A 22865-nucleotide genomic window follows, 5' to 3' on the forward strand; every position below is an offset into this window, starting at 1 on the left:
CCAAGTCAAGAACAGAGAATGGACATTCAATATCTGCGATAAGCAGGGATTGCCTGTCAAACTTTCTCTCTGCCATCGCAATAGAGGAAGCGAAAGGTCAGACTGTTATCACACCAGCCCTCGATGATGAACGCGGGCGATTCCAGGTCTGGGCTGGCAATATTGGCGCCCTTCATCAGCCTTCTCATGGGAGCTCACTGGATTCTCGTTTATCAAATGCACCTCGGATGCGATCGAGTGTAATATGGACGCTAGAGAGGTTGTTGAGTTATCTTCAAAGATGTAAGTAGTTTTGGCCATCTAGGCGAATCTATTGTCTTGTTCACAAGTCCAAAGCTCAATCCATTCTAAATGGCGACCTAGCCAGCAGATCGCTGAGCAATTGCGAGATAGAGGCGGAAGATGATCCTGACGAAAGTGGTGGGGAAGCCACGGAGATCCAGGAGCTTTGCAAGGGTATCCGATCGGTCATAACCCATTTGTTCAAGCTTTCCATGATCATTCGCCAGAATAAGCCCAGAGGCCGTGAGGGAAAGACTTCCGCTTTAGAGCCCCTGGATCCCACAGCGGATATGATGCACATCAGGGACAGGTATGAGAAGGCCCGAAAGGCTCCTTGGTTAATCGACCGACTTGGAAAGGCAATCACGGCGCGTCGAGAGTATTTCCGATATCGAATGTGGCGACAAGAAGAACAGTGCACCCAGCAGAGTGATCTTGCAGAGGACGCCGGTCCTGGAGATGCTCACGCTGCCACACTCAAGGCTACCACTTTTGACGGAGATGATATGACAGTTGTTCTGAAGAACCCGCTTGGCAACTATTCAATAGAGCCCGTGAGGTCTACTGAGGCTAGTATAACGTCGTATGCGACGTCACTACCAGGGGCAAACGAAGAAACACTGCGTGTTCCAAATCCCCCAAGCAAATTATCGGACGGTACGAAATTCGAATATGGTGAACCATTTGAATGTCCTTATTGTCGGAATATCAGGATCGTCCAAGACCGATCTCAATGGAAGTAAGTATATCTGTATGTTCAACTGTGCCTCTTTGCTTTTGCTGATATTGCTAGGCGGCATGTATTCGAAGATCTTCAACCATATGTATGCACTGCTGAGACATGCACTTCGTCTCCCTTCACCAAACGCCATGAGTGGTTCGACCATGAGCTTAATCAACATCGAAAAAGATGGCACTGCATTATCTGCTCTGAGTTTACATATACCTCGAGGAACGAGCTCACCACCCATATCCAGCGCCAGCACGGAGTAGTCGTCACGGCTGTGCAAATTCCACTGATCGCTGATGCCGGGGGTAGAACTCAAACCTACTTTGGTGAAGGGCAATGCCCACTATGCAATGACTGGAAGCCGATATTATCTCGGCATAACAACAACGCCCCAGCATTCAGGCGTCATTTAGGGAAACACTTGGAGCAACTTGCATTGTTTGCATTACCCAGATTAGCACAAGACGAAAGTACCGAGGGTGATGACTCTAGCGAGAGTGAAATTATTAGAGCCTCCACGGATTCCCTAGAGAGCCCAGTCTTGAATGTGTATGGCTCGGAGTCTACCTCCGAAAAAGGGAAGCAGTTATCCAATGAGGGCCTAGTCCGCGGTGCCTCCCAAGCACCCCCTTCAGCCAGCGTGTCTCCCTCCAGACGAGAAGCATCAGGAATGAGCGCCCGAGAGGCCAGCCGCAAAATGGGTTATCCTAACCTCAGTCGCACAACGCACAGAATTTACAGTATGGTTGGCGTGGGCCTTCCTCGATCGACCAGCCCTGAAGGACAGAGCTCAGAACGTCGAGATCACCCAGAAACCCGTCGAACAGTTTCCCCGAACGCGGGTCCAGTCCGCGGAAAAGATTCTGATGACCTCATACGCAGGCTCTCCAGTAAGCTTCCCATGGGCGCTGTGTAGGGCTTCCTCGACCGACAACATTCAAAAGGCAGGAGTCGGAACGTCGAGATAATATGGGGTCCCTCGACCCAGAACCCCGTCGCACGGTTTCCCCTAATCCTCTTTTCGATCGCAAGTCTCGATAACTGAGTATTAACCACTCAAGGAGCCGCGACTCACTATCGCCTTCATCAGGAATCCCAAGAAGCTCGTACAGACTGTCTCCGGCCGGTTTGCGACCCCGAAAATCTATTGCTTCTCAAATTTCTCCCATCCGTAGCGTCAGCCCGCTGAGCGCCCAGAGAACCAGGTCTCCGCCGTGGACCCAAAATTATCTTCACCCGAGGTCCAGTGGACTGAGGGAGCTGATAGCGAGCGGCCGACCCAAAGTACTGAGCCCACCAATAATCCAAAGATAGAGATTGCCAAACAAAGATCTGAGAGTATCGAGCGAAGACCAAACCATCCGCACAGTCTTCGAAGTGTTGAGAATATTCATTCTTAGTACAAATGCGGGCATGAGTGCTCAACGAGAAAGGACCTCTGCGGCCTCAGTTACGCAGGTCCCTGATGGCCAGCGGTCAGTGAACTCAGTAGGGAGACTGTACGCTAGCTGGTCCCTCATACTCTGTACATATTAGCTGAACAAAAAGCAAGGCTATCTGTGGATTTGAAAAATAGAGGTGATCGACATTAAAATTAGACCCCTTTCTATCATACTTGACAAGGCCTACAGGTGGTACAGCATGCCCCTTTTTCGGCGCGGAGGTTGGCCCGTTCCAGAGAGGGTAATCTGCTCTGACCGAGTCATGTCGCGAACCTAATGTAGCCCTCCAGGATTCACCTGAAACCCTTCTATAGTATAGTTCCAAGGCTGTTCGTGAATATAAATTAGGTTACGTACGCACTGACATACACATGGTGATGATCGACACTGGCGAAATTCCCAATCAACGAGGAAACATGAAACCGATGAAGTCCTCTAATGGGGGCGTTTCGCCGACATATCCCCGAAAACCCTGGATCGGCAGTGGTCCTTTCCTCAATGAGGTGGCCATGTAGAATTCTATACGTAAGATCAGATGTTTTCTTGGTCGAAAGGCGCACCTGGCGCCTGTTGCGGATCCCCGTTCATCGTGCTTGATCTATGTCCCGTGTGAAGGCTGGACCACATCGCCGTCTCGTGAATGTCATCTTAGACCCATGGGAGGAGGGCTTTAAGTGTGTGGAACAGCAATTTATGTGCAAATAGGAACATCTACAGCTACAAATTAACGCACCAACATTCATTCCGAGTACAGGAGACTGGTCGATCAAGTCATGTGTTACCCTAGCACAACATGATATAAAGCAGGCCTTGACCGCTGCATTGAACGATAGCAAATCCAATCACACTCTTTAACCACTTTGACTTTTTCATCATGTTTTCTCATAAATTCATTCCTTTTCTTTTGGCCTCCGCCATACCTTCCGTCCTGGCTGACGGATACAGCAACATCGATCGGTCTGCCACCGCGGGAGCCCAGTCTCTCCTCCGACTGATCCAATCCCGGTTCGGATCGCAGTATCTCTCCGGCCAGCAGGATCTGGCCAGCCTCCAATGGGTGCAGGAAAACATTGGAAAGACCCCTGCCATCCTCGGCAGTGATTTCATGGATTACACGCCCTATTCTGTTGAGCACGGGGCTAGTTCCAACGCCACCGAGGACGCCATCAACTTCCACCACCAAGGCGGTATCAACGCACTCGTCTGGCACTGGCGCGCACCTGCCTGCCTCTACGACACCGCTGAACAGCCCTGGTACGAGGGTTTCTACACCAAGGCAACCTGCTTCGACGGCAAAAAGGCCCTCGCCGAAGCGAGCCGCAACGGAACCAACTACAACCTCCTGCTTCGTGACATTGACGCCATCGCCGCGCAAATCAAGCGTCTCTCTGCAGCTAACGTTCCGATCTTGTTTCGTCCCCTGCACGAGCCGGAGGGCGCATGGTTCTGGTGGGGCGCTCAAGGGCCCGATACATTCCTCGAACTCTGGGATCTCGTCTACACTCGAATCACGGTGCATCATAACCTGCACAATATCGTTTGGGTATGCAACACCGCCGACCCGAAGTGGTACCCTGGCAACGACAAGTGTGATATCGCCACAATCGACCATTACGCTGACGCTGGGGATCACGGAGTCCTTGAGAAGAAATGGCATGCGCTCTATGAGGTGACTGGCGGTCAGCGGGTGCTGGCGTTAGCTGAAGTCGGCGTCATTCCGGATCCGGAGCAGCAGGCCAAGACTAACACGCACTGGGCCTACTGGATGGTGTGGTCTGATGACTTTATCAAGGACGGCAAGTCTAACTCCAAAGAGTTTCTTCAGCAGGTGTACGACAGTCCTCATGTTGTCACGTTGGAGGATGCTCAGAAACCTGGCAATGGAACGGTCTCGCGCCGTCGACGGTTTTAGGGATGGGTTTAGGCTGGATCTGAGTACTTGGTTATCCTTTTTGCCCTGCCTGTCTATCAAGCTTCTGTGCCTACTTATGTAGACTTGGGTGTATTTATAGGTGGTTGTAATGATGCGGTGATAGACACTAGTCGCTCTTTGAATTCATTCCGTGTTCTTGCCGTGCCAAGGCTCCCTCGTTCCATCGCCTCGCTCAACCGATGTCTCAACCGATCGATTGCATATATTGAATCTCGCCTGCATATGGCGACACTATATCGGATTGCACCGTAGGTACTGAATCATTTCTGGGATTGTTGAGGACATAAACAAGTGCACATATGTGAACTTGTTCTCAATATGATTGTTCCTGCTTCTCAGTCCTTGTGCCACATGGGTCCATGAGTGGAAAGTAGCAAGTCTATCTCTTGTCATCACAGGAAGCGTGGTATTTATGAGCAGTTGGGCCAAGCTCGGTAATACATAATGACATTGACTCTGCCGTAACCTATCTTCAAAATACAAATAACTATTGAGGAAACGAGCAAAATGCCAACCGGAAATTTCCCACAATACACCGTGTGGTGGTATGAAACAAACAGCCATTATGGATAGCTATAGGAATCGTGAATTCGAGGTTTCAAGACCGTCTTCATGGTCGACGACCAGTTACAACTCGGCTATCATTCATTAGTTGGCCATGTACTTTTCCCTTAGGCAAACGGGGAGAGAGGAGTGCGACTCACATATTAAAGTAGGCGTGGATACTCCGGTCTTTGATATTGTCTCTCACGCCGACGAGAAAGACTTCCATCTCCTCTCTGGTCCACCCAAGCACCTCAACCAGCAATCCAAGAGCATAGGGCGACACGGCCTCCAAGTATTGGAGACACTGAAATCGGCCGGCCTCTTTAAGAGCTGGATCTTTGGGCCACGTGTTCATAGGAAGTCGAAATATCCGTTCCTCCACATCAACGAACCCGGCTTCTTCCATCCATCGCTTCACGTTTTCCGGTGCCGTTGGGGACTGGCCAATCATGTTACAGGCTTTCATACACTCCCTTTCCCAAATCCGCAACTTGCAATCCTCAGGAATGCTGTTGTCGTCGCTGATCGCGGTGCCGTCGGCTTCCTTTACTTCGAAGTAGCCCCCTGGCTTTAGATTGCTGGTTGAAAAGATCAGTTACAGCGCGAAAGGTTTAAGTAGTGAAGAGAAAGTCTATACTCATATGCCTGGCGGAATAGACGTGGCCAGTCTTGAATGACCGCATTTAGATTTTGAAGATGGATCAAGTCAAATAAGTGGCTGAAATTCCAGTCAAGCTCTGCGTCATCGATCTCGAATGTGAGGTTTGATGGAACCCTGGTAAGAATCAGAAGGGGCGTATTCTTAGTTTAACACGAGTGTGGTCTATGGTGCAGAGGACAAACCATGAAGGCTGAATCGCTGATATATCGGTCCCTATTATTTGCTTGTCAGCTCTGGACGGAATCCTTAGAATCGCTGGATAGGTAAACATACCAGTGACGCGCGAATTCGGATACAACCTCCAAACAAAGTCAGCAGCGGGTATTGATGTCCGGAAAGAATTACTTTACATTGCGACATCCACTGCCCAGGTGCCAGTTCCTGTGCCAATGTCCAAGATGCGTCTTGGGTTCTTAATAGGGGAGAAGACCAGCCGCCCTTCAAACAGGAGTCCATAGATATGCTGCAATAAATTGTTTCGGTCGGATTCCAGCTTGAGTGACGACAAAAATTAGCGAATTGAGCACTTTATCCTCTGAGACCCTTTGAAAAAGGCCTCGAAGAGATAGATAACGTACGTCATCATTGGGCAGGACATATTGATTCGAGCCATATGTCGCGTAGCGACGGCCGTTCTTGTACTCGTATGCGAGAACACTCGAGGTCAATGAGTCGAGGGACTCGCTATCATGAAGGTTTAGTTAGAAAAGCCTATGTGGGAGGCAAGGTGTCCGAACGTATCCGAGTCCAGGTCATATCTCGACTCATCTTCAACCGTGTTGCTCTTAAACACATGTCAGCAAATGCAAGAAGCCGGCAGAGGCGCATGGGATCGACAATCGTACATCAGGCTCGATAGGCAACATTGTCGATCGATCTTCAGTGGGAATTTCCATGGTCGCAGAAGGTTTTGCAGGTTGCGAAGAAAGGATGGTGAGGTGGATTTACGATCGAGCGGGGGAATCGGTGGTTGCACTCGTTTTCTCCTATCCACCCCTGTCCATGACAAGACGCTAATTGTAAACTAAACAGAACACAACATGAGACCGTCATCAGTTAGCTCAACGGTTTGAGGCATTGATTGGGCCATCCTCAGGCCATCATGGAGGGGATAAAGATGGGCGCTACACAGATAATTTGCAAATTAATTGTCCAGCCCCCCTCAAACGTGTCCTCTTCTTTTTTACACAATGAACAACTTCGACATCGTACGAAGGTCTAGGACTTGAACCCGGTTCCGAACATGTCTTTGTTACTGCATTTCACTGTGGCATGCGTCGCAGGTGTCACCGGACATCTAGCGTTGTTCATACATGGCGAGTGGGAACGCCATGCCCCCAGGATCGCCCGGCTAGCTTTATTAGCTGAAATCGCCCTTTTCCTCGTTTCGTGGAAACTCCAACAATTCGTATTCGGGAATGCCTTGGTCCATTGGTTGGATTGGAACTTTGGTTTTAACATAGGATCGTTTGGGAGTATTGGGGCGTATCGTCTCTTGTTCCATCCGCTCCGAGCGTACCCTGGTCCCCGTGGCGCAACACTCACCGGATTCTATTCTATTGGTTTAACGGTCTCTGGCTTTCAGTTCCACAAGAAAATACAAGGCTTGCACCAGAGATATGGCGACTTCGTACGGATCAGGCCTCGTGAGATCTCGATCAATCATGTAGACGCTGTTCGTGATATCCATGGCCCGGGCTCCAAATGCGTCAAGGGCCCGTTCTACGATCTGAATTACCCTTCGCGGTCTCTACAGATGACTCGTGATCGCTCGTTCCATGCGAAGAGAAAGCGGGTTTGGGAGAAAGGGTTATCAACTACAGGTACTTCGCATCTTTTCCTGGAGAATGAATGTTTGCGGCTGACATTGTTCGTCAGCTTTGAGTGACTATGAGCCTAGGATTCTTGGACACTGTAAAGAGGTGTTATCTAGACTTTCTGAAAGCGCAGATAAGACCGTTGAGATTACCTCGTGGCTGGACTATTTCGGTTTCGATGTGATGGGTGACCTCGCTTTTGGGAAATCCTTCAATATGTTGAAGCAAGGCAAGCCTCATCATTTTATGACTCAGCTGCAAGCGATAGGCCCTTTGGTAGCTATTCTGGGATGCATGCCATGGCTCTTCATTCTTTTTCAAAGTATTCCGTTGATCAGCGCCAAAAGAGCTGACAATGTGGCTTGGTGTGGCAAGCAAGTTCAGGAACGAAAATTGGTACTACAAATCACTTCTGGATACAATGAATAGGCACTGACACTACAACAGATGAGCAAGTCCCGGGTAGATATTTTCACATACCTCCTCTTATCCTCAGAGGATGACCCGCGGAATCCAACTATCAGTGACGGTGACCTGATATATGACTCGGAGCTCGCGGTCGTGGCTGGCAGTGATACTACTTCTACAACCATGGCGGCTATTATATATCTTCTCGCAAAGAACCCCGAGAAACAAAATCTGTTACAACAGGAAGTCGATCAGACTTTGGGTAACCCCGAAGATCTCAGCTATAGAAATATCGCCGGAAAGACTCCGCTCCTGGATGGCTGCATCAACGAAGCCCTGAGAATGTACCCAGCAGCACCCAGCGGTCTTCAACGTCTGACGTCCCCAGAAGGTGCCATAATTGCCGGCAAAATGGTACCAGGAGATACGCTGGTCTCTACGCCTCCATACACACTGCATCGAGGTAAGAATTTATCGCCGTTTTTTTATCTTTCGCCTTTTCTCCTTGTTTTTTGTTTTTTTTTTTTTCCGGGCAATCTAAGCTGACGGCTTCTCATAAGACCCGCGCAATTTTACCGACCCAGAATGCTTCATACCCGAGCGATGGTCTTCTCAGGGACACTTGGTTAAAGCTAAAGATGCGTTTATCCCCTTTTCAATCGGGCCATATTCCTGCGTAGGGAAGAACCTCGCCATGATGGAGATGAGGATGCTCCTCGCTTGCCTCGTTTGCTCGTTCTCTTTCCGCTTCCCCGATAATCAAGAAGCAGCCATTGTGGAGGCCTTTGAGTCCGGCTACAAGGACCATATTACCGGGCAGCTGGCCAAGTTTGAAGTTCTTATATCTAGAAGAACCCGAGCTTAACCATAGATTCAAATAAGTAGAAGCTATATTTGAGCTCCAATGGGGAAGAGGTTGAAATGACATCGTGTCAGAACGGATATTTATAAGGGTTGCATTCTTAAGGAAGGTCCAAGTGCAAGACAACCACCACGGACAAACAAAAAATGATGATAAGATGTTATCAGGGTCTGTGACGAGAAAGTTGTCATTACTGTGGTTAGTTGATTAATTGATGTAGGAACCAAATATGTGTTGTGTATGTAGGAGTGCCATGGAGGCAACTTGCGAAATGCCTGGCAAACCATGCCTCAGGCAACCAAAATTCAACTACAGTAAAGAAAGTCCAGGCGACTCACTCAGGCATGTATATTTGAACTGTGAGTTCTCCAACATGTTCCAATTGAATGCGGAGCTTTCATCCTTAAATTACGCCAGCTTCTAATGCATTGATACTTCAGAAAGCCAAGCAATCTGTTGAGCGGTGATTAAGGTAGCCGCGGCTGCTCAATTGATTTTGTTCACATTATTGGACAAAGAGGTATAGATCAAATGTGGGTACGATGCCGTACTTATGTTTTGGGTGGTATAATTTGCGTAGAAACCAAACCCCGGCAATAAGTCTACCTCCGTTAGTCCAGTCACAATCCAGGTTCCGGCACGGCAGCTGCTTTTAACCCCCCAACCAGAAAGAAAGAAGAAAAACGAATGATCTGATATGCAAGAAGAACAAGAAGATTGGTACGCGCTATTTGTCCAGTTCTTTCAAGTCATCTTGGGTTAATGTTTCGGAATGCAATGGTGATGAGCCTTCTTAATCTTTCGGCGGTGATATCACATACGGTTGAGAGTAGATGATGTGCTTTGGAACTTATAAAGCGGGTGATGAGCCGAAGCATTTAGATTCTCTATACAGAGTGAGCATGGTTAGTGTGGAGGGTCTGTAGGATAACCTTCGTGCGGAAAAGTCTTGTATAAACTGAGCCCCTCCCACGAGGTCGGTTTACAGAAGAATTGTCCAAGTAGGAGGTAAGGGAAACTATCATGTACCCCTGTATAAGTTACGCTAGCGGCTCATATGCAAAGACATTCGGTCCTGGAGGCGAGGAAGAATAACAAGTTAATATTGTAGCAGTCGAGTACCTAAATCTACCTTTACAGGCAACAGCAAGAATACCAACCGTATGAATGATGGTCCAACGTATGCGACCCAATCAATAGTGAAGGGAAAAAGACCAAAATCAATCACCATTCAAGCTCCGGACCTTTCTCAGCACAAGAAAGCTTATCGCGAGTCCAGTCATAGACACCTCCCCTAGACACAAAACCGGTCTCGCCCCAATAGACACTGTCAAGGGCGTCCTTAACCCCAACTTTCAAGATTGACTCTGACGGTTCTTTTCCGGTTCGATCGAGGAAGCGCATGTACTCGTCAAGGATGAGGTATGTTTTCGCCATAAGGCTGTTGGGCTCGGCAACGAAAGACTTCTGAAGGCGATGTCTGGCACAGAAACGTTCGTATTGTTCATCGGTGATGGTGAACTTGCGAGCATCTCTGAGAGTCTCTGAAGAGTCATTTTCTCCCTCCACAATCAGCACCTGAAAGCATTTCCAACGAAAAGGCTGCAAGTCATTGATGAACTGGTTCATGTCTTCCTCGAAGTTCAGCTTGCATACGACGGTGTTAAGCTTGAACTTGATTCCGTGTTTCTTGCATAGATCCCGAATCTCATAGAGCTTGTCTACTGGATTGCCTGATCCGCGACCAATTTTGGTGTTTGTGGCTTCGTTGAAAGAATCACAAGAAACAGCGAGAATGTCGATATGCTTTCCGTGCTTAGCCAAGAAGGCGTCGGTGACGAGGCTTCCATTTGTAACGATAGAGACAGATTCGAGATGAATAACTTCTTTGCAGTAATCAATCATCTGACCAAGGAACTTCCGGTGCATGAAGGGCTCGCCACCCGCAAAGTTGATCTTCTTCATGCCGGCGGCCTTGAGTGCGAGAAGACCACGCTTTGCATTTCCCGGAGTCTCAATGTAGGAAGTTGATGCTGTGTGGAAACAAAAGCCACACTTTTTGTTGCACACTCTGCTGAAATGGTAATTGACAGAGACAGGGATCTTCGCCGCACGAGAGGAGAAATATTTGTAAGACTTTTGAACAAGGCAGATCATCATCACAGTAGCGGTGATAGTCATCAGGTCTTTGAGAGTGAAACTCTCCTTTCCCATGATTTCCGATAGCATCTTGCAAATGGATAAGAATGACAGTGGAGGGTAGGGAGGCTTAGGATAGTTGGGTGATACTCAGTGAAAATCTGTGAAGGAGGAGGAGGAGGGGCTATAAATATTAATCCCTCATAGCGAACGCAACGTTACGCTGAAAGGCATTGCATCGTCACCAGCAACCATCGCATCACCACTAGTAACAATCGCATCGCCACCAGTCACAGCCGCATCACGGTTCAGCATTCACCACAACCAAATATCTCGCTGCCTACTCAGTCATAATTCCAGCAGCCCCCTCCAGTGAAGTTATCTACCCCCAATCTTTCTTTCTCTACTGCTATTATCTCAATATCTTCCATAACCCACTACGGACCTCTCTTAAAACCAAAACCAAAACAAATCAAATATTCGACGTACGAGCGCCATGGCCTCCAATAATGATGAGCCACTGACTCCAAAGAACGTCTACATCGTCGGAGCCCATTCCACCGGAAAGACCACCCTCTTTGAAGCGCTGAAGCAGCGTTTCACCTCAGCCCTCGTGTCCGAAATCTTCGGCCCCGGCACCAAAGGGCCTGAGTTCATCGACGAACTTGTCAGAATGGTGATGTACATGAAAAGCTACGATGCGAACGACATCCGAGACCCTGTGCGAGGCTACCAGTTGCAACTGCACACTCTCTGGACTCAGTACGAGATGGAGTCCGTGTTCCATCATCTTTGGATTTTCTCCGACAGATCTGGCCTCGACCCTATTGTTTACGCCCGTGTTTTCCTTGGCAGCGATGAATCCAACAGATTGCTCGAGATGTCTGAATGGGATCTCCTTCGTCGTAGAATGAGAGATGGCCTTGTGGTTCTCTGCGAGCCAAGCAACTCGACCTGGCTGTCCAGCGACCCTGTTAGAGTTGCGCTTCATAAGGGGGAGTGGATGGTTCTTGCGGATGCATTTAGATCCATGTTGCAGGAACAGGGAATTAGATTCGTGGCTATACCTGCGGACATGGAGAATTTGGAGCATCGTGTTCAGTTTGTGGAGGGTCTCATCAGATCTGGATTTTGAGAATGCTGGACAGTCTTTTCATGTATTTGGGGACACTTGGAATGTTTTGACCGGCATTTGGCTTCTTTTAAATACAAAGGCAATGTGAATGGAAAAGGCCTGCGGATCAAGCGATCATAGGGGGCTGATACGTCAACGGACACCGCTTCCTATGACATTCTATCTTCTACCAAACTTCTCAAAGTAAGCCGTCAGCTTTCCCTTGGGTACACCGGGACAGAAGGCCCATGCGTATCTCTGCATGAACGTAGTAATTCTTTCATCCATCTCAGCCATTTTGAAGCTCCGGTACAGCTCCAAGTCATCACCGTCATACTTGAACTGACATTCCAGCTCCACCTCACCCACGGTGTGGCCGAAGTCCGTGATATCCTGGACAATGTTGAATTCTTTGTTTGCGACCCAGTGCTTTCGTAGGGTTGTAAAGGCGGCCATCTGACTCAATCCGAATGTCTCTCCTTCAATGTTTCTGGTGTGTCCAGGCAGCTGGGCCAAGTAGCGAAAGATCTGGTCATGTCCTGAGAGCTCTTCAAACTTGGAGTTGTTGTAGTCACCGCCGCGTCTGATCTTGGCTTGCCAGTGGCCGTCGCGCTGTCGCACCCAGATTCCCTTGGATGAGAGGAAGCTTGAACTGTCGTAGTAGACATCGTGGAAGGTCTTTTTGCCGCGGTACTCTATGCTCTGGAACGGTGGGATTGACTCGTAATGGAGGAGGTTTGTGACTGCGAGGCAGCGGAATTTGCGCTCTACTTCGAGACGCAACATTGTAGCGAGTTTATGAGGTGAGGTAGATGATAAGTTTCTGGGGAGTTCTGGAGATCTTTTGGAGATGAAGGAAGATGCTAAGGAAGTGAAACTTTTTGTGTGGGGTATCGCCGAGCCTGCTGCTGGTAAATTAGAGTGACAAAGAGAGAAGACGTCGGGCATTCACTGCACGCATATGCACATCAGTCTACAGTTGTTTGCCACATTCATGCGTCGCTGCCTAGCCTTTGTCCTCCTTCCTCAAGCAGAACTCTTTTTTTCCCCTCTCCCCAGCGGCCCTGTCCAGAAATACACCGTCAATCAGAATGCCTTCCAAGGTCGTTGAGCGCCAGAACTACTTCCTGCGTTCTTCAAGACACAGGGTGGAGTTTCAGCAATTCTCTCGTATCTACATCATTGGTTAGTCTACCTTGCACCCCCACTATCCCAGATCTCTAAAACGAAGGTATCAGGAGCGCCCGGCGCAGGCAAAGGATCCCTCTGCACCAAACTCGCGACCGACCACGGTTTCCACCATCTCTCTGTTGGCGATCTCTTGAGAAAGCAAGAGGCATCCGGTTCTCTGAGACCAGATCTGGTCAGAGCCATCCAGGGCAGTGCGTTGCTGGAGGTGGATGACCTTGTGTCTATCCTCAAGCATGCGGTCGAAGAGCTGTCCAATGCTGGAAAAAGGCGACTTTTGATTGATGGTGTTCCTCGCTCGTTTGATCAGATAGAGCACATTGAGGCAGCTGTAAGCTTTTCAACTATGTCGATTCCCGAATTTGGCTGGCCTTGAAGCTAACATGAGCACAGGTTGGCTCACCTGACCTTGTCTTTTTCTTCGACTGCCCTGAAGACCTTGCCAAGCAGAGATTCCTTACCAGAAACATCCCGGGTAGGTTCGGTGATGCCGAGACTTTTCACGCACGATACAAGCACTACGTGGGTGAGAATAACCAGATTGTTGGACATTACCAGGAGAAAGGAGTGCTGATGACGGTAAATCTATCGAGCTGATTCAGCCCTTCGTTGCGATCGCTAAGAACCTCTAGGTTGACACGAGCGGTAACATTGAATCTTCTTACGCCAAATTGCTGGAGGCTCTGCGGTCTAGAGGTTGAATGGTACCGGGAAAGACAATGATATTCTCTTGTTGTACTTTGCCTCATGCTGACTTTGCAAATGTGTTTCGAAGATAAGGATAAGCAGAGGCGGGGGTCCTTGCAGGACGAGACGGAGGAAGGATGTTGATGATGGCTAGTTTCTCTGGACCCAATAATGCATACTTTAGATAAGCCTTACAGCGCCGAACAAACACATATTCCTGTATTGCTGTATTCATGAATTGTGAGTAGAAGACACTTAAGGGTACCTAGCCCTTGCGCCAACAAGAATCGGTTTCGAAGGAAGGCGATTACCCAGTTATTACATGATGCACCCCGACGCAGTCAGAAGCTTGATAATGAACACACAAGGTAGCCAGGAACGGAGACGATGCCATTTAACTGCCAAATAGTGGATGTGTCTATCCCGATAACTAGAGATCATCGCAGTCGATATCTCCGGACCATCCACCGACACACTCGGAGTCCACGCCTCCATCGTCAACATCACAGTGAAGATGTCCGTTGACGTTGCGAATAGCGCCGTCTACACGGGAATTAGTCAATCGTCCTGCAGAAACAAACCAGAAGTTCATGAAGAATTTAACTTACTCAAATCCACATCCACCAGGTGTCGGTCGCCCGAGCCGTCCTGACAGAAGCACGACAATGTGCCATCCCAGCTAACGTCACACATCTCGCATCGGCCTCCCATGCCACCGCTGGTTTTTCGACGTAGTTAGTTACAATTCAGAACTTTCGAATAGCAGGAAGCATACTTCTTTCGAGGGACAATAGAAGCGTCCTCAATGACAGCGTAGCAATCGTTCAAATCCAGCATGGTTCGTTCGTAGAAAGAATCTCCGTTATCATCCGTTCCGGCGCATTCAATGTCCAAGATGGGTTCTCCGGAATACATGGGCATAGGGTCCTTGCAGCTACCGGAGTAACCGCCGTCTGCGGCGACCACAGCAGAGAAGGCGAAGATGGAAAGAGCGGACAAGAAGTGCATCTTGATATGTTTTCTTCAAGGAAAGTGATTCAGTTGGAGGAAATGAATGAACTAGTGGATGAAAGAGTGACTGAAGGAATGGACTGTTTTTCTGCTGTTAGTGTCAAAAGGGCGGAAAATTGTGAGAGGAAACCCCTCTTTATACGGGTCTCAGGATGGTTTGATCCTGGGGATTGTGGCTGTTGTCGGCCTTGCCGGTGTTTTGGACCCATTTCGCTTCAATGTACCCACCTGCCACGATATTCGATGGCCCATAATCCATACAGACCCAGCCCGACAGAGACTGGCTTGACTTAGACGGCTTGATACCTACACTTAACAAGAGTGATCAGCAGCCCCTGTCAGCTTTGGAGGCCCCAGCTATCCGTGTCTTGCTGTCTATCTCCAGTTTCAATCTCACTGGAACACCTATTGATCCGAGAGCGCCAGAAATGACTGACTACATTACATTGCAACACTCATATAATTCAATAGAGAGCATTGCTTTTCTTTACCCTTGTCGTTGTCTCTAGCTGCGTTGCGATGATACTCCATGGACTGTCATGAGGGAAATACTCACGCCCCTATTTGGACCCCAAAGAGCGCAGAATCCGCGTCCAGACTACTCTAGACTAATCTTAGATCCAATCCACATGAATTAGGATTTATGCCGATCCAGCTAATTTAGCCCCCATACTTGGCGTGCTTAGCCCCCTACTGGTTTGAGCCTCGGACAATCATGACCAATTATGGCAGATGAGAAGCCTTAATTATCTCTCACCGAGTCACTCTAAACAGTAACAGGAAGATGCTTGAGCCCACGGTATTTTCTTTTTCTTAAGTCTGGTCTCTTGGGGTATAATCTTCAGAATTTGGTTTTTCCTTTTCGCTATTATGGCCAGGCGTGATGTTTTCCTTCCCCTTGACTTTATATCGAATCTATGCATGCGTTAAGAAATCCGCCATTGGAAATTCACATTGTAAGTCACTCAGGTGCAAATTACTGGAGGCCATACGGGGTCGGATAGCACAGAATATTCAAGGCACTACCTTCTAGAAGCGAACGGTCCAGGAGGCCCAACCGAGGTGGGTCAATGTTACAGTGGGGTCCAATTCGAGAACCTATCATTTACATGTGTCCTGTTGGCTTTCTGCACTATAAGGCTTGTTGTCTTTGAATCGCAGAATTTGAGCTTGGCCATGCTATCTTGACCCCCCTATCAGCTGTTAGTGGTCCGAAGATAGATGGAGGCCACGGATAAGCGTGTATTTATGCCGAGCCAGCAGTGCTAAGCCTCAGGGGCTGTTAATCATTGACTTTAGATTAAGGAAACAAATTCTGATCCTTCTTTCCTGTGCATAGGCCCAGTTGGGAATATGCCGGATTTGATACCTTAACATTCCATTTTGTGGGGATGTCTCATCCTCTAATTCATCCATAGACTCGGTGAAAATCAGCTCATGCCTCTGCTGTGTTGGAATATTTGAAACAACTCGCTTGGCTTCATCTCATGACATCACTTATTTAAGGTTGATGATAATAAGCCCATTCCGGACGTCCCGAGTCAGGGCTTTGCGGGTCATGCTCACAGAGTAACCCATTTTGGGCTGTGTTGCGACGAAGCTATTCCCTAACAATCCGCTTCAAGCCTTGAATATGCGAGCAACAAATCTGGGTCTGAAAATCGGTTCAATGGCCTACGGCGTACTGTCATCCAATAGCAGCTAATACCGAAAAGTGAACTTAGGATAAGTAACCAATAGAAGAAACATGAATACAGTACTCGGACTTGACGAGGACCAACGCTGATCTGACCAGCGCGTCCAATCTCCATCACTTCAACTCTCACTCACTCGTGCCTCACACCTCTCACACCTCTCTCAGCCTCCTCTCCTCCCTCCATCTCGGACCAGATCTAACAACCAAAGCCACGAGCGGGCTAAGAACGAGCCAAACCCCAGCAATTGTAACGCCCATCCACCCGACCCCAGCGACGCGGTTCAGAGGACCCGCAAACGCCACACCCCCGGCCCCCATCCAGCATCGAGATAGGTTCAGCGCCGCAGAGGCGGTGCCCGGTCTTTTCCGGTTCAAATCCATGATCAGGTTATTGAAGCACGAGTATGCACACGAGCTACCGAATGATTGCAAGAATAGGAATATTAAGGGAACTGCAAGATGTATTCGTGTTTGCAGTGTCCATGAATATACGAGTAACATGATGCCGGAGAGGATTAGGAACGGGAGGCCGAGTTGGAGGCGCGCGCGCTCGATAGGGTAGGTTGTGAGATCTTGCTGTTTGTCCTTGGAGATCTCTATTCCGAGGATACGGGCGTGACGACGGAAATTCCAGTCGAGTAGACGGCCGATGGCCAGGACTGATGACATTGTTCCGAAACCAGTAGAAAAATAGCACAGACTGCCTTGCAGTGTGCTGAGGTTGTATCCAATCTGCAGTTGGTCGGACATGCTGGATAAAACCATGTACGTGCTCGCGTAGATAGAGCCACTGTATAGTAGAAGAATAGACGTTTCTTTATCGGTGAAGAAGAGACTCAACGACCGCAGGGGATTGAGTTCAGATATGTGGAATTTGTGAGAGCTGTTGGGAGGGCGAGGCTGGACTGCATTTGCACGGTCTCTGTTGCTTCGCGAACGAGTATGCAAATAGTAGACTAGGGACATGTTCCATTTCGGAGCGGGTAGGGAGCCATTTCCGACGATCTTGCGACTCGTTTCGGGGAGGAATATCAATAGGATGACAAATACGACTGATGCGAAGATGGTAAGGAACCAGAAGATGGATGTCCATCCGAGGTATTGGCTCAACAAACCACCAATAACCTGTTAATGTATCTCCTAGTCAGAACAATTATAAAAGATGCCAAATAACTGCGATGGTAAGGGGAGACTTGCCGGCGCAAATGTCGGCCCAACCATCCACCCCATTTGGACGTATGATGTATAACTTCCCCTCTCCGCCGACGTGACAATGTCCGAAACTGTGGCTTGAGAAAGAGACATGGTCCCACTGATTCCAGCGGCCTGAATGCAACGCATGATCATTAACACTGCATAGCTTCCCTTCACAGCTGCACCGATGCTGCCGGCAATGTAGAGAACAAAACAGATGACGAGTGCGGGTCTGCGACCAGTCTCGTCAGAAAGATTCCCCGTGAAGGACGGAGCTATGCCTTGAACGATCTTGGCAGATGAATATCGTGTTACTAATTATCTCATAGAAAGATTATATTTTGCCTTACCAAGTAGGCTGTGATTGTCAGATTGATGTCATCGACAGAAACATGTAAGTCTTTTGCAAGAACGGTGATCACGGGATAGTAGATGCTCGCTGTCAGTGGTGGAAGCACCGTCGTAAGAGCAGCAATTATGACGATAATCAGCTTCTCTCGTCGTCCAAAAATCGAGTATGGAGGCTCTCCGTTTGAGGTCAATTGCGTGCCTTGCGCATTTGTGGTGACTGGGGCTTCTTTCTCGAGATCGGACATATTAGTTGGTACCATGAAGTTTGATCTCTGATCGTTTCATCGCAATAAAATAATTCGCCCTGGTCTGTCTCTAATCGATGTTGTTGATTATTGGGGCCGCCAGATCGTGGACGCACCGACAAGAGTGCGGTAGGATAGAGCCAACGTAATGATGCCTAGCTCAACCCGGGGGAAATTGACAGAAATCCTATTTTTGCAGCTTAAAATAGGGCAAATTGGCTCGGTACGAAGGAAACGAACCAAATAACCAAATACCGCGATGGAAAGTCAGTTCTGGGGGTTTATACAGGATGTTCGAGTGCCGGCGCAGGCACCGAGACGCCGAGATTCATCCCGGTCTTCGTCCCGGTGCCTGTCGGGAAATCCAACCGCACAATTTCCCTCAAATATCGCGGCATATAAGCCGGTTATTGCGAGTCGCGTCATAAACCAATCTCACGTCTCCCCTGCGCTGAACTGGTTGTGGAAAAGATATGGCCTGTTAAGTAATTGCTGGGGGCCCAGTTTCGAGCCGTCCCGGTCCAGTCTCTGGCGGATATCCCAAACCAGACTATTTCAGAGACAATGACCGTGGATTAGAAAGAAGATGAAGTTAATTGGGAGCTAAGGGTCTATTTAAGATGCAATAAGTCTGACCGATTTCTAATTTCGTGGGATAGGCTTCAGAAGGTATGATCCTGGTCCAGCAGAAAATCGTACTCGTCGAGGAAATAGTGATCGAATAACCCATCTGAAGTCAGGTTAAGTTCTGTTGTGAGAGGATCAGTAATTGGAAACGGGTCCCCTGAGTCTGGCGGATTTGAAGCAGTTGAGGGATCCCGCATCTCATCAGGTGCAACTGTGCTACGATTGAGGACTTCCTCAATGTCTTTTGTAATGCTGACCAGCAGATGTTGTGGATGCATCGTAGCCGACACTCGTTTCAGGATTGCCAACAATGATACCACCATACTGTGTGTTTCCTGCGTATCAAGCTGAACGAAAGAAGAGAAACGAGTGGAGACCTTGAGTAGAAATACCACCGCAAATGCTATCATGATGTGGAAGTAGGTCGGTAACCCGTTCAGGAAAGACTGTATTTCACTGTCTGAAACCACGGCGCGCAGTATTGATATAGCAGAGAGAATGGCAGAATTAGCTATCTCCTCCAACTCCAAAGCGACACCCTGCGAGTGGAAGCTAGATTGACCGGATTTGGCTCCCCGAAGAGCATGCGAGCCGAGATAAAGCTTCGCGAAATGGTATTGGATCCCGACACCTTTCCGCGGGTAATTCCCGACATGGGCATTTGGACTAAACCTGTCCATCCATTCTGCGCGAAGAGTATCCAACGCAATACCAAGGCGGCGTATGTGGGGAATGTCAGATTCGGCAAGAGGACGGTCGACATCGGCCCCGAAGGTGTCATAAATGTTGGAACAGGCACTCCAACGAAGGACCTGACTAACTAGTCGCGCGTCATCTTCGGTGGCATGTTTACATTCCAAAAAGATGCGCGCATTCCGCACAGCTTCACATTCGCGCGTCATTGGCGGTCGACCGTACGGAATGGAAAAGTGATGGTCACAGGCGTAAACTGAGTAATATAGACGAGCCCGAAGATAGTGGTCCCGATCACCCTGGATAGATTTCGAGAAGCTTCTGTGGAGTTGCAGTTCGGTAGCGATCCGTACTGCAAGCCCGGCCAATGACCAAGATAAGTCACTGAGCCAGAAAGCACCAATGCAAAGGGCTCGCACTTCATCTATGGTGTTCTTCTTGGAGCAACTCATTCCCGCATTGGCAGCGACGAACTCCTTATACAGCGGCTCAAAGTCCGGGGATGCAATATGCAAAGCACCCACTGCACAGACGGCTGTCATAAGGAGGGGCGAGCATTCGCGTACATTTTCCATCGTCGAATTGCTATGGTTCCCTAGAATACGATAGACGAAATGGTCGAGGCGGTTTCGATACTCTGTAAAGTATTTCTGAGCATTCGCAGCACTTATGACACCGCGGGAGATGATGTCTTCCGTTGGCTTGTACTGTCTATCTCCGGTCTGGTGAAGGTACTGTCCTGGAAGAGCACCCGGGCTGGAATCTAAATCAACCACGATTCTCCAGCGGTTACCTTCAGCGCTGGAGGGCTGCCGCTCATGTTGCTGGTTTGATTCGGAGAGCCTCGTTCTTGTTGTAACCATGTTGTCCGCATTCTCTTCGCTTCCCTGAACAAAATCAGCAGATCGATTATTAGCCATGGTCGCCATTGTTTCTTCCAATTTCTGAACCTTCCGTTCCATAGTTTCTTTCCAGCTGATAGTAAAGTCAGTCAAGAGAACACCTAAAATCAGGAAAACAAAGAACTAACGACACATCGTCTTCCAGCAACTTTTGCAGACCGCGATTTACAGTACAAGGTAGACCCTTCTTCTTGCACCTCGCACATGGCGGCTTTGAATCGTTCATGTGACATTTGATCTAGTTCCGCATCAGCGCTTTAATGAATCTATGCTGAGCAAGTTAGTCAACAGACCTTCTGCTTCCGACAAGCTACACAAGCCGTTATTTTCCGACTTATATCCGGAGGCTTGGAGTCGCCAAAGGCCTCTCGAAGCTGGCGTAGTGGTGAAGTGACGCTCAGTTGCTGCCTTGGTGCCTGAGTCTCGGCATCTAGATTCCTGGTCCGCGGCACCCGTGACGGGTTCATCTGCCGATTCATTGCACCATTGATGATATTTTGACCAGAGGCTGATTTTGGACAAGTCCTTGAATCAGACCAGCAAGTGCTCAAGACCAATATCCAGTGGATGCAATGAATGAGTGACCGGACGATGCTTCAAGGTCGGCGGTCGCCCCGAGGCCTTGGCGCTCAGTCACGTGACTGGCTTGAGTGATTCACTGGGCTAAACCCATACCGGTTAGACTGGAAACATACCCACCACGTGACCGTCCTCCAGTTACGCCTCAGGCAACGTGAATTCAAGCGTCACACGTTTTTATCGAGACTAACCTTCTCTTTCATCCGATATGGACTACTCTTGGTCATCTGCAGAATTATTCATCACTGTTGCATTTATCACCAGCCGTTCCCAACTACTTTGATCCATTATGTACGCGAGTGCTTGCAGCGATATACTTAGTGACAACTACGCAGTGTAACTCCGAACTTTCTGCTCACGTAGTTCAGATGTTTACTTCGTGGGAGAGGAGAAGATATTACAGTCAGAGCAACACTCTGGTCAGCATGTTACACTGCCCATTACACAACAGGCTCTGAGACTAACCTGACAAAGGCCAAATCGCATCATAATGAGTTTCACTCCAGTCAAAACTGTGATTGTCTGGCGGAGCTCCCAGGTGATATACGACAGCCCAGGGGCCACGCAATGCTAATTCGTCCAAGTAAAGAGAGAGACGGGCCGTCGGGGCTCGGCCAAGTGATAAGCTCGATATTGTTTCACGGGAAGGCAGCACTGCAGCAAGCATGTCATCCATCCATATGCAGGTCAATCCAACAATACGGCTCCCGCGTGCAACCCATTGGCCGTGATACAAGTGAAACATGATATCCCCAACGGTTGTGAGACATATTTTGCGCATAAGATGAAGGAAAGGAGTTCTGCATACCAACAGTTCATGCAACGTTCCAGACAATTGGTGACCAAGCTACTGGGTCTGTCCTGCATTTGATCACTCGATGGGCTGGATGCTGGATGCCAAAAAAGAGTAGACATCGCTCATTTCCTGGCATGGTGATTTCTCCGCGCTATCCGAGGAGTTAGGGGAATTAGGCATGACTGGTAGCATCCCACGGCCTGAACAATGGCTGAAACAGTTCCTGCATATTTGCCATCGACGTGAAGCCTCAATCAAGGACACAGCAAGGCTAACGCCAGGGAGGACCAGGAAGATCAGCTGTATAGCAGAGAAAATTCGACCGCTGCCACTCCGCTATCCCGGTTCTTGCTTCTAACTGAGACAATCTTTCGCTGAACTTGGCCATGTCCTTCTTTCTAGGTGGTCGCTAGACGACGTTGACACGATTCAGCTAAGGTTGAATAACCACAGCAGTGCAAACATGAGTCAGCATCAGAACAATGGGTAGAATGCGCATATTCTTACCTTCATCATACCCTCTGGCATTAGTCTAATTACCCGCTGAATATGCAGCACTTCGCCCACGCCAAGAGGCGATTCCATTTGTCCCGCGAACTGACTGGCTATCACCGCTATAGGGCCATCCCGGCATGCCGCTAATGCACTGTGACTGCCTCAGCACCTACATAAGCCTTAATCAATTCTGGGTCACCACCTAATCATCTTTCGCTGCTGCACCAGACCACAGACCACCAGTTGATCCGGTGCACTGCCAAGCCAAATGACGTGCATCCTCGCCTATTCTTAGAATACCCGTTTCTCTCCCCGCACAGCCATGAATTACACCAGGATTTCCGGATTTCGGCCAAAATAGTTCCAGGAGCTGAGAATAAGAGTGTTCACAGTTGGGGCAGTACACTGGGGTGCAACCAGCATTTTGTCTGCACCTGCAGGAACCATGCGGCCCGTTGTCTCAGCTT

The 22865-nt window shown here is 48.8% G+C and overlaps 11 protein-coding genes across 11 annotated transcripts; 5 read left to right on the plus strand and 6 right to left on the minus strand.

The window, feature by feature from the left end:
* Positions 1–244: 244 nt before the first annotated feature.
* Positions 245–1928, plus strand: LDX57_002636 (uncharacterized protein; the record flags this gene model as incomplete). Its single annotated transcript, XM_046084286.1, has 3 exons — positions 245–282; positions 371–1021; positions 1076–1928. 3 exons carry the CDS (start codon positions 245–247, stop codon positions 1926–1928), a joined length of 1542 nt encoding a protein of 513 aa, XP_045940249.1.
* Positions 1929–3275: 1347 nt separating this feature from the next.
* On the plus strand, positions 3276–4576 carry MAN26A (Mannan endo-1,4-beta-mannosidase man26A). The gene has a single exon (XM_046084287.1). It carries the CDS (start codon positions 3329–3331, stop codon positions 4364–4366), a length of 1038 nt encoding a protein of 345 aa, XP_045940250.1. The 5' UTR covers positions 3276–3328; the 3' UTR covers positions 4367–4576.
* Positions 4577–4997: 421 nt separating this feature from the next.
* Positions 4998–6490, minus strand: LDX57_002638 (class I SAM-dependent methyltransferase; the record flags this gene model as incomplete). The annotated part of the gene is made up of 9 exons (XM_046084288.1): positions 4998–5025; positions 5092–5511; positions 5571–5708; positions 5777–5807; positions 5868–5893; positions 5945–6087; positions 6173–6278; positions 6332–6378; positions 6440–6490. 9 exons carry the CDS (start codon positions 6488–6490, stop codon positions 4998–5000), a joined length of 990 nt encoding a protein of 329 aa, XP_045940251.1.
* A 1368-nt stretch (positions 6491–7858) lies between these two features.
* LDX57_002639 (uncharacterized protein) lies at positions 7859–8684 on the plus strand (the record flags this gene model as incomplete). Its single annotated transcript, XM_046084289.1, has 2 exons — positions 7859–8282; positions 8380–8684. The coding sequence occupies 2 exons, from the start codon at positions 7859–7861 to the stop codon at positions 8682–8684; spliced, it is 729 nt and encodes a 242-aa protein (XP_045940252.1).
* Positions 8685–9905: 1221 nt separating this feature from the next.
* Positions 9906–10895, minus strand: LDX57_002640 (uncharacterized protein; the record flags this gene model as incomplete). The annotated part of the gene is made up of 1 exon (XM_046084290.1): positions 9906–10895. The coding sequence occupies one exon, from the start codon at positions 10893–10895 to the stop codon at positions 9906–9908; it is 990 nt and encodes a 329-aa protein (XP_045940253.1).
* Positions 10896–11316: 421 nt separating this feature from the next.
* Positions 11317–11955, plus strand: LDX57_002641 (ATP/GTP-binding protein; the record flags this gene model as incomplete). Its single annotated transcript, XM_046084291.1, has 1 exon — positions 11317–11955. The coding sequence occupies one exon, from the start codon at positions 11317–11319 to the stop codon at positions 11953–11955; it is 639 nt and encodes a 212-aa protein (XP_045940254.1).
* A 159-nt stretch (positions 11956–12114) lies between these two features.
* On the minus strand, positions 12115–12772 carry LDX57_002642 (thiamine-triphosphatase; the record flags this gene model as incomplete). Its single annotated transcript, XM_046084292.1, has 1 exon — positions 12115–12772. The coding sequence occupies exon 1, from the start codon at positions 12718–12720 to the stop codon at positions 12115–12117; it is 606 nt and encodes a 201-aa protein (XP_045940255.1). The 5' UTR covers positions 12721–12772.
* A 253-nt stretch (positions 12773–13025) lies between these two features.
* Positions 13026–13823, plus strand: LDX57_002643 (uncharacterized protein; the record flags this gene model as incomplete). Its single annotated transcript, XM_046084293.1, has 4 exons — positions 13026–13119; positions 13173–13453; positions 13516–13701; positions 13755–13823. 4 exons carry the CDS (start codon positions 13026–13028, stop codon positions 13821–13823), a joined length of 630 nt encoding a protein of 209 aa, XP_045940256.1.
* Positions 13824–14082: 259 nt separating this feature from the next.
* On the minus strand, positions 14083–14920 carry LDX57_002644 (uncharacterized protein). The gene is made up of 3 exons (XM_046084294.1): positions 14585–14920; positions 14418–14527; positions 14083–14352 (listed from the first exon to the last, which is right to left on the minus strand). The coding sequence occupies exons 1-3, from the start codon at positions 14815–14817 to the stop codon at positions 14240–14242; spliced, it is 456 nt and encodes a 151-aa protein (XP_045940257.1). The 5' UTR covers positions 14818–14920; the 3' UTR covers positions 14083–14239.
* A 1538-nt stretch (positions 14921–16458) lies between these two features.
* On the minus strand, positions 16459–17839 carry LDX57_002645 (uncharacterized protein). Its single transcript, XM_046084295.1, has one exon. It carries the CDS (start codon positions 17480–17482, stop codon positions 16667–16669), a length of 816 nt encoding a protein of 271 aa, XP_045940258.1. The 5' UTR covers positions 17483–17839; the 3' UTR covers positions 16459–16666.
* A 1129-nt stretch (positions 17840–18968) lies between these two features.
* LDX57_002646 (Zn(II)2Cys6 transcription factor) lies at positions 18969–20995 on the minus strand (the record flags this gene model as incomplete). Its single annotated transcript, XM_046084296.1, has 3 exons — positions 18969–20601; positions 20657–20766; positions 20822–20995. The coding sequence occupies 3 exons, from the start codon at positions 20993–20995 to the stop codon at positions 18969–18971; spliced, it is 1917 nt and encodes a 638-aa protein (XP_045940259.1).
* Positions 20996–22865: the final 1870 nt, after the last annotated feature.

Source organism: Aspergillus melleus, assembly GCF_016097325.1.
Source record: "Aspergillus melleus strain CBS 546.65 chromosome Unknown contig1, whole genome shotgun sequence".
Taxonomy (NCBI): domain Eukaryota; kingdom Fungi; phylum Ascomycota; class Eurotiomycetes; order Eurotiales; family Aspergillaceae; genus Aspergillus; species Aspergillus melleus.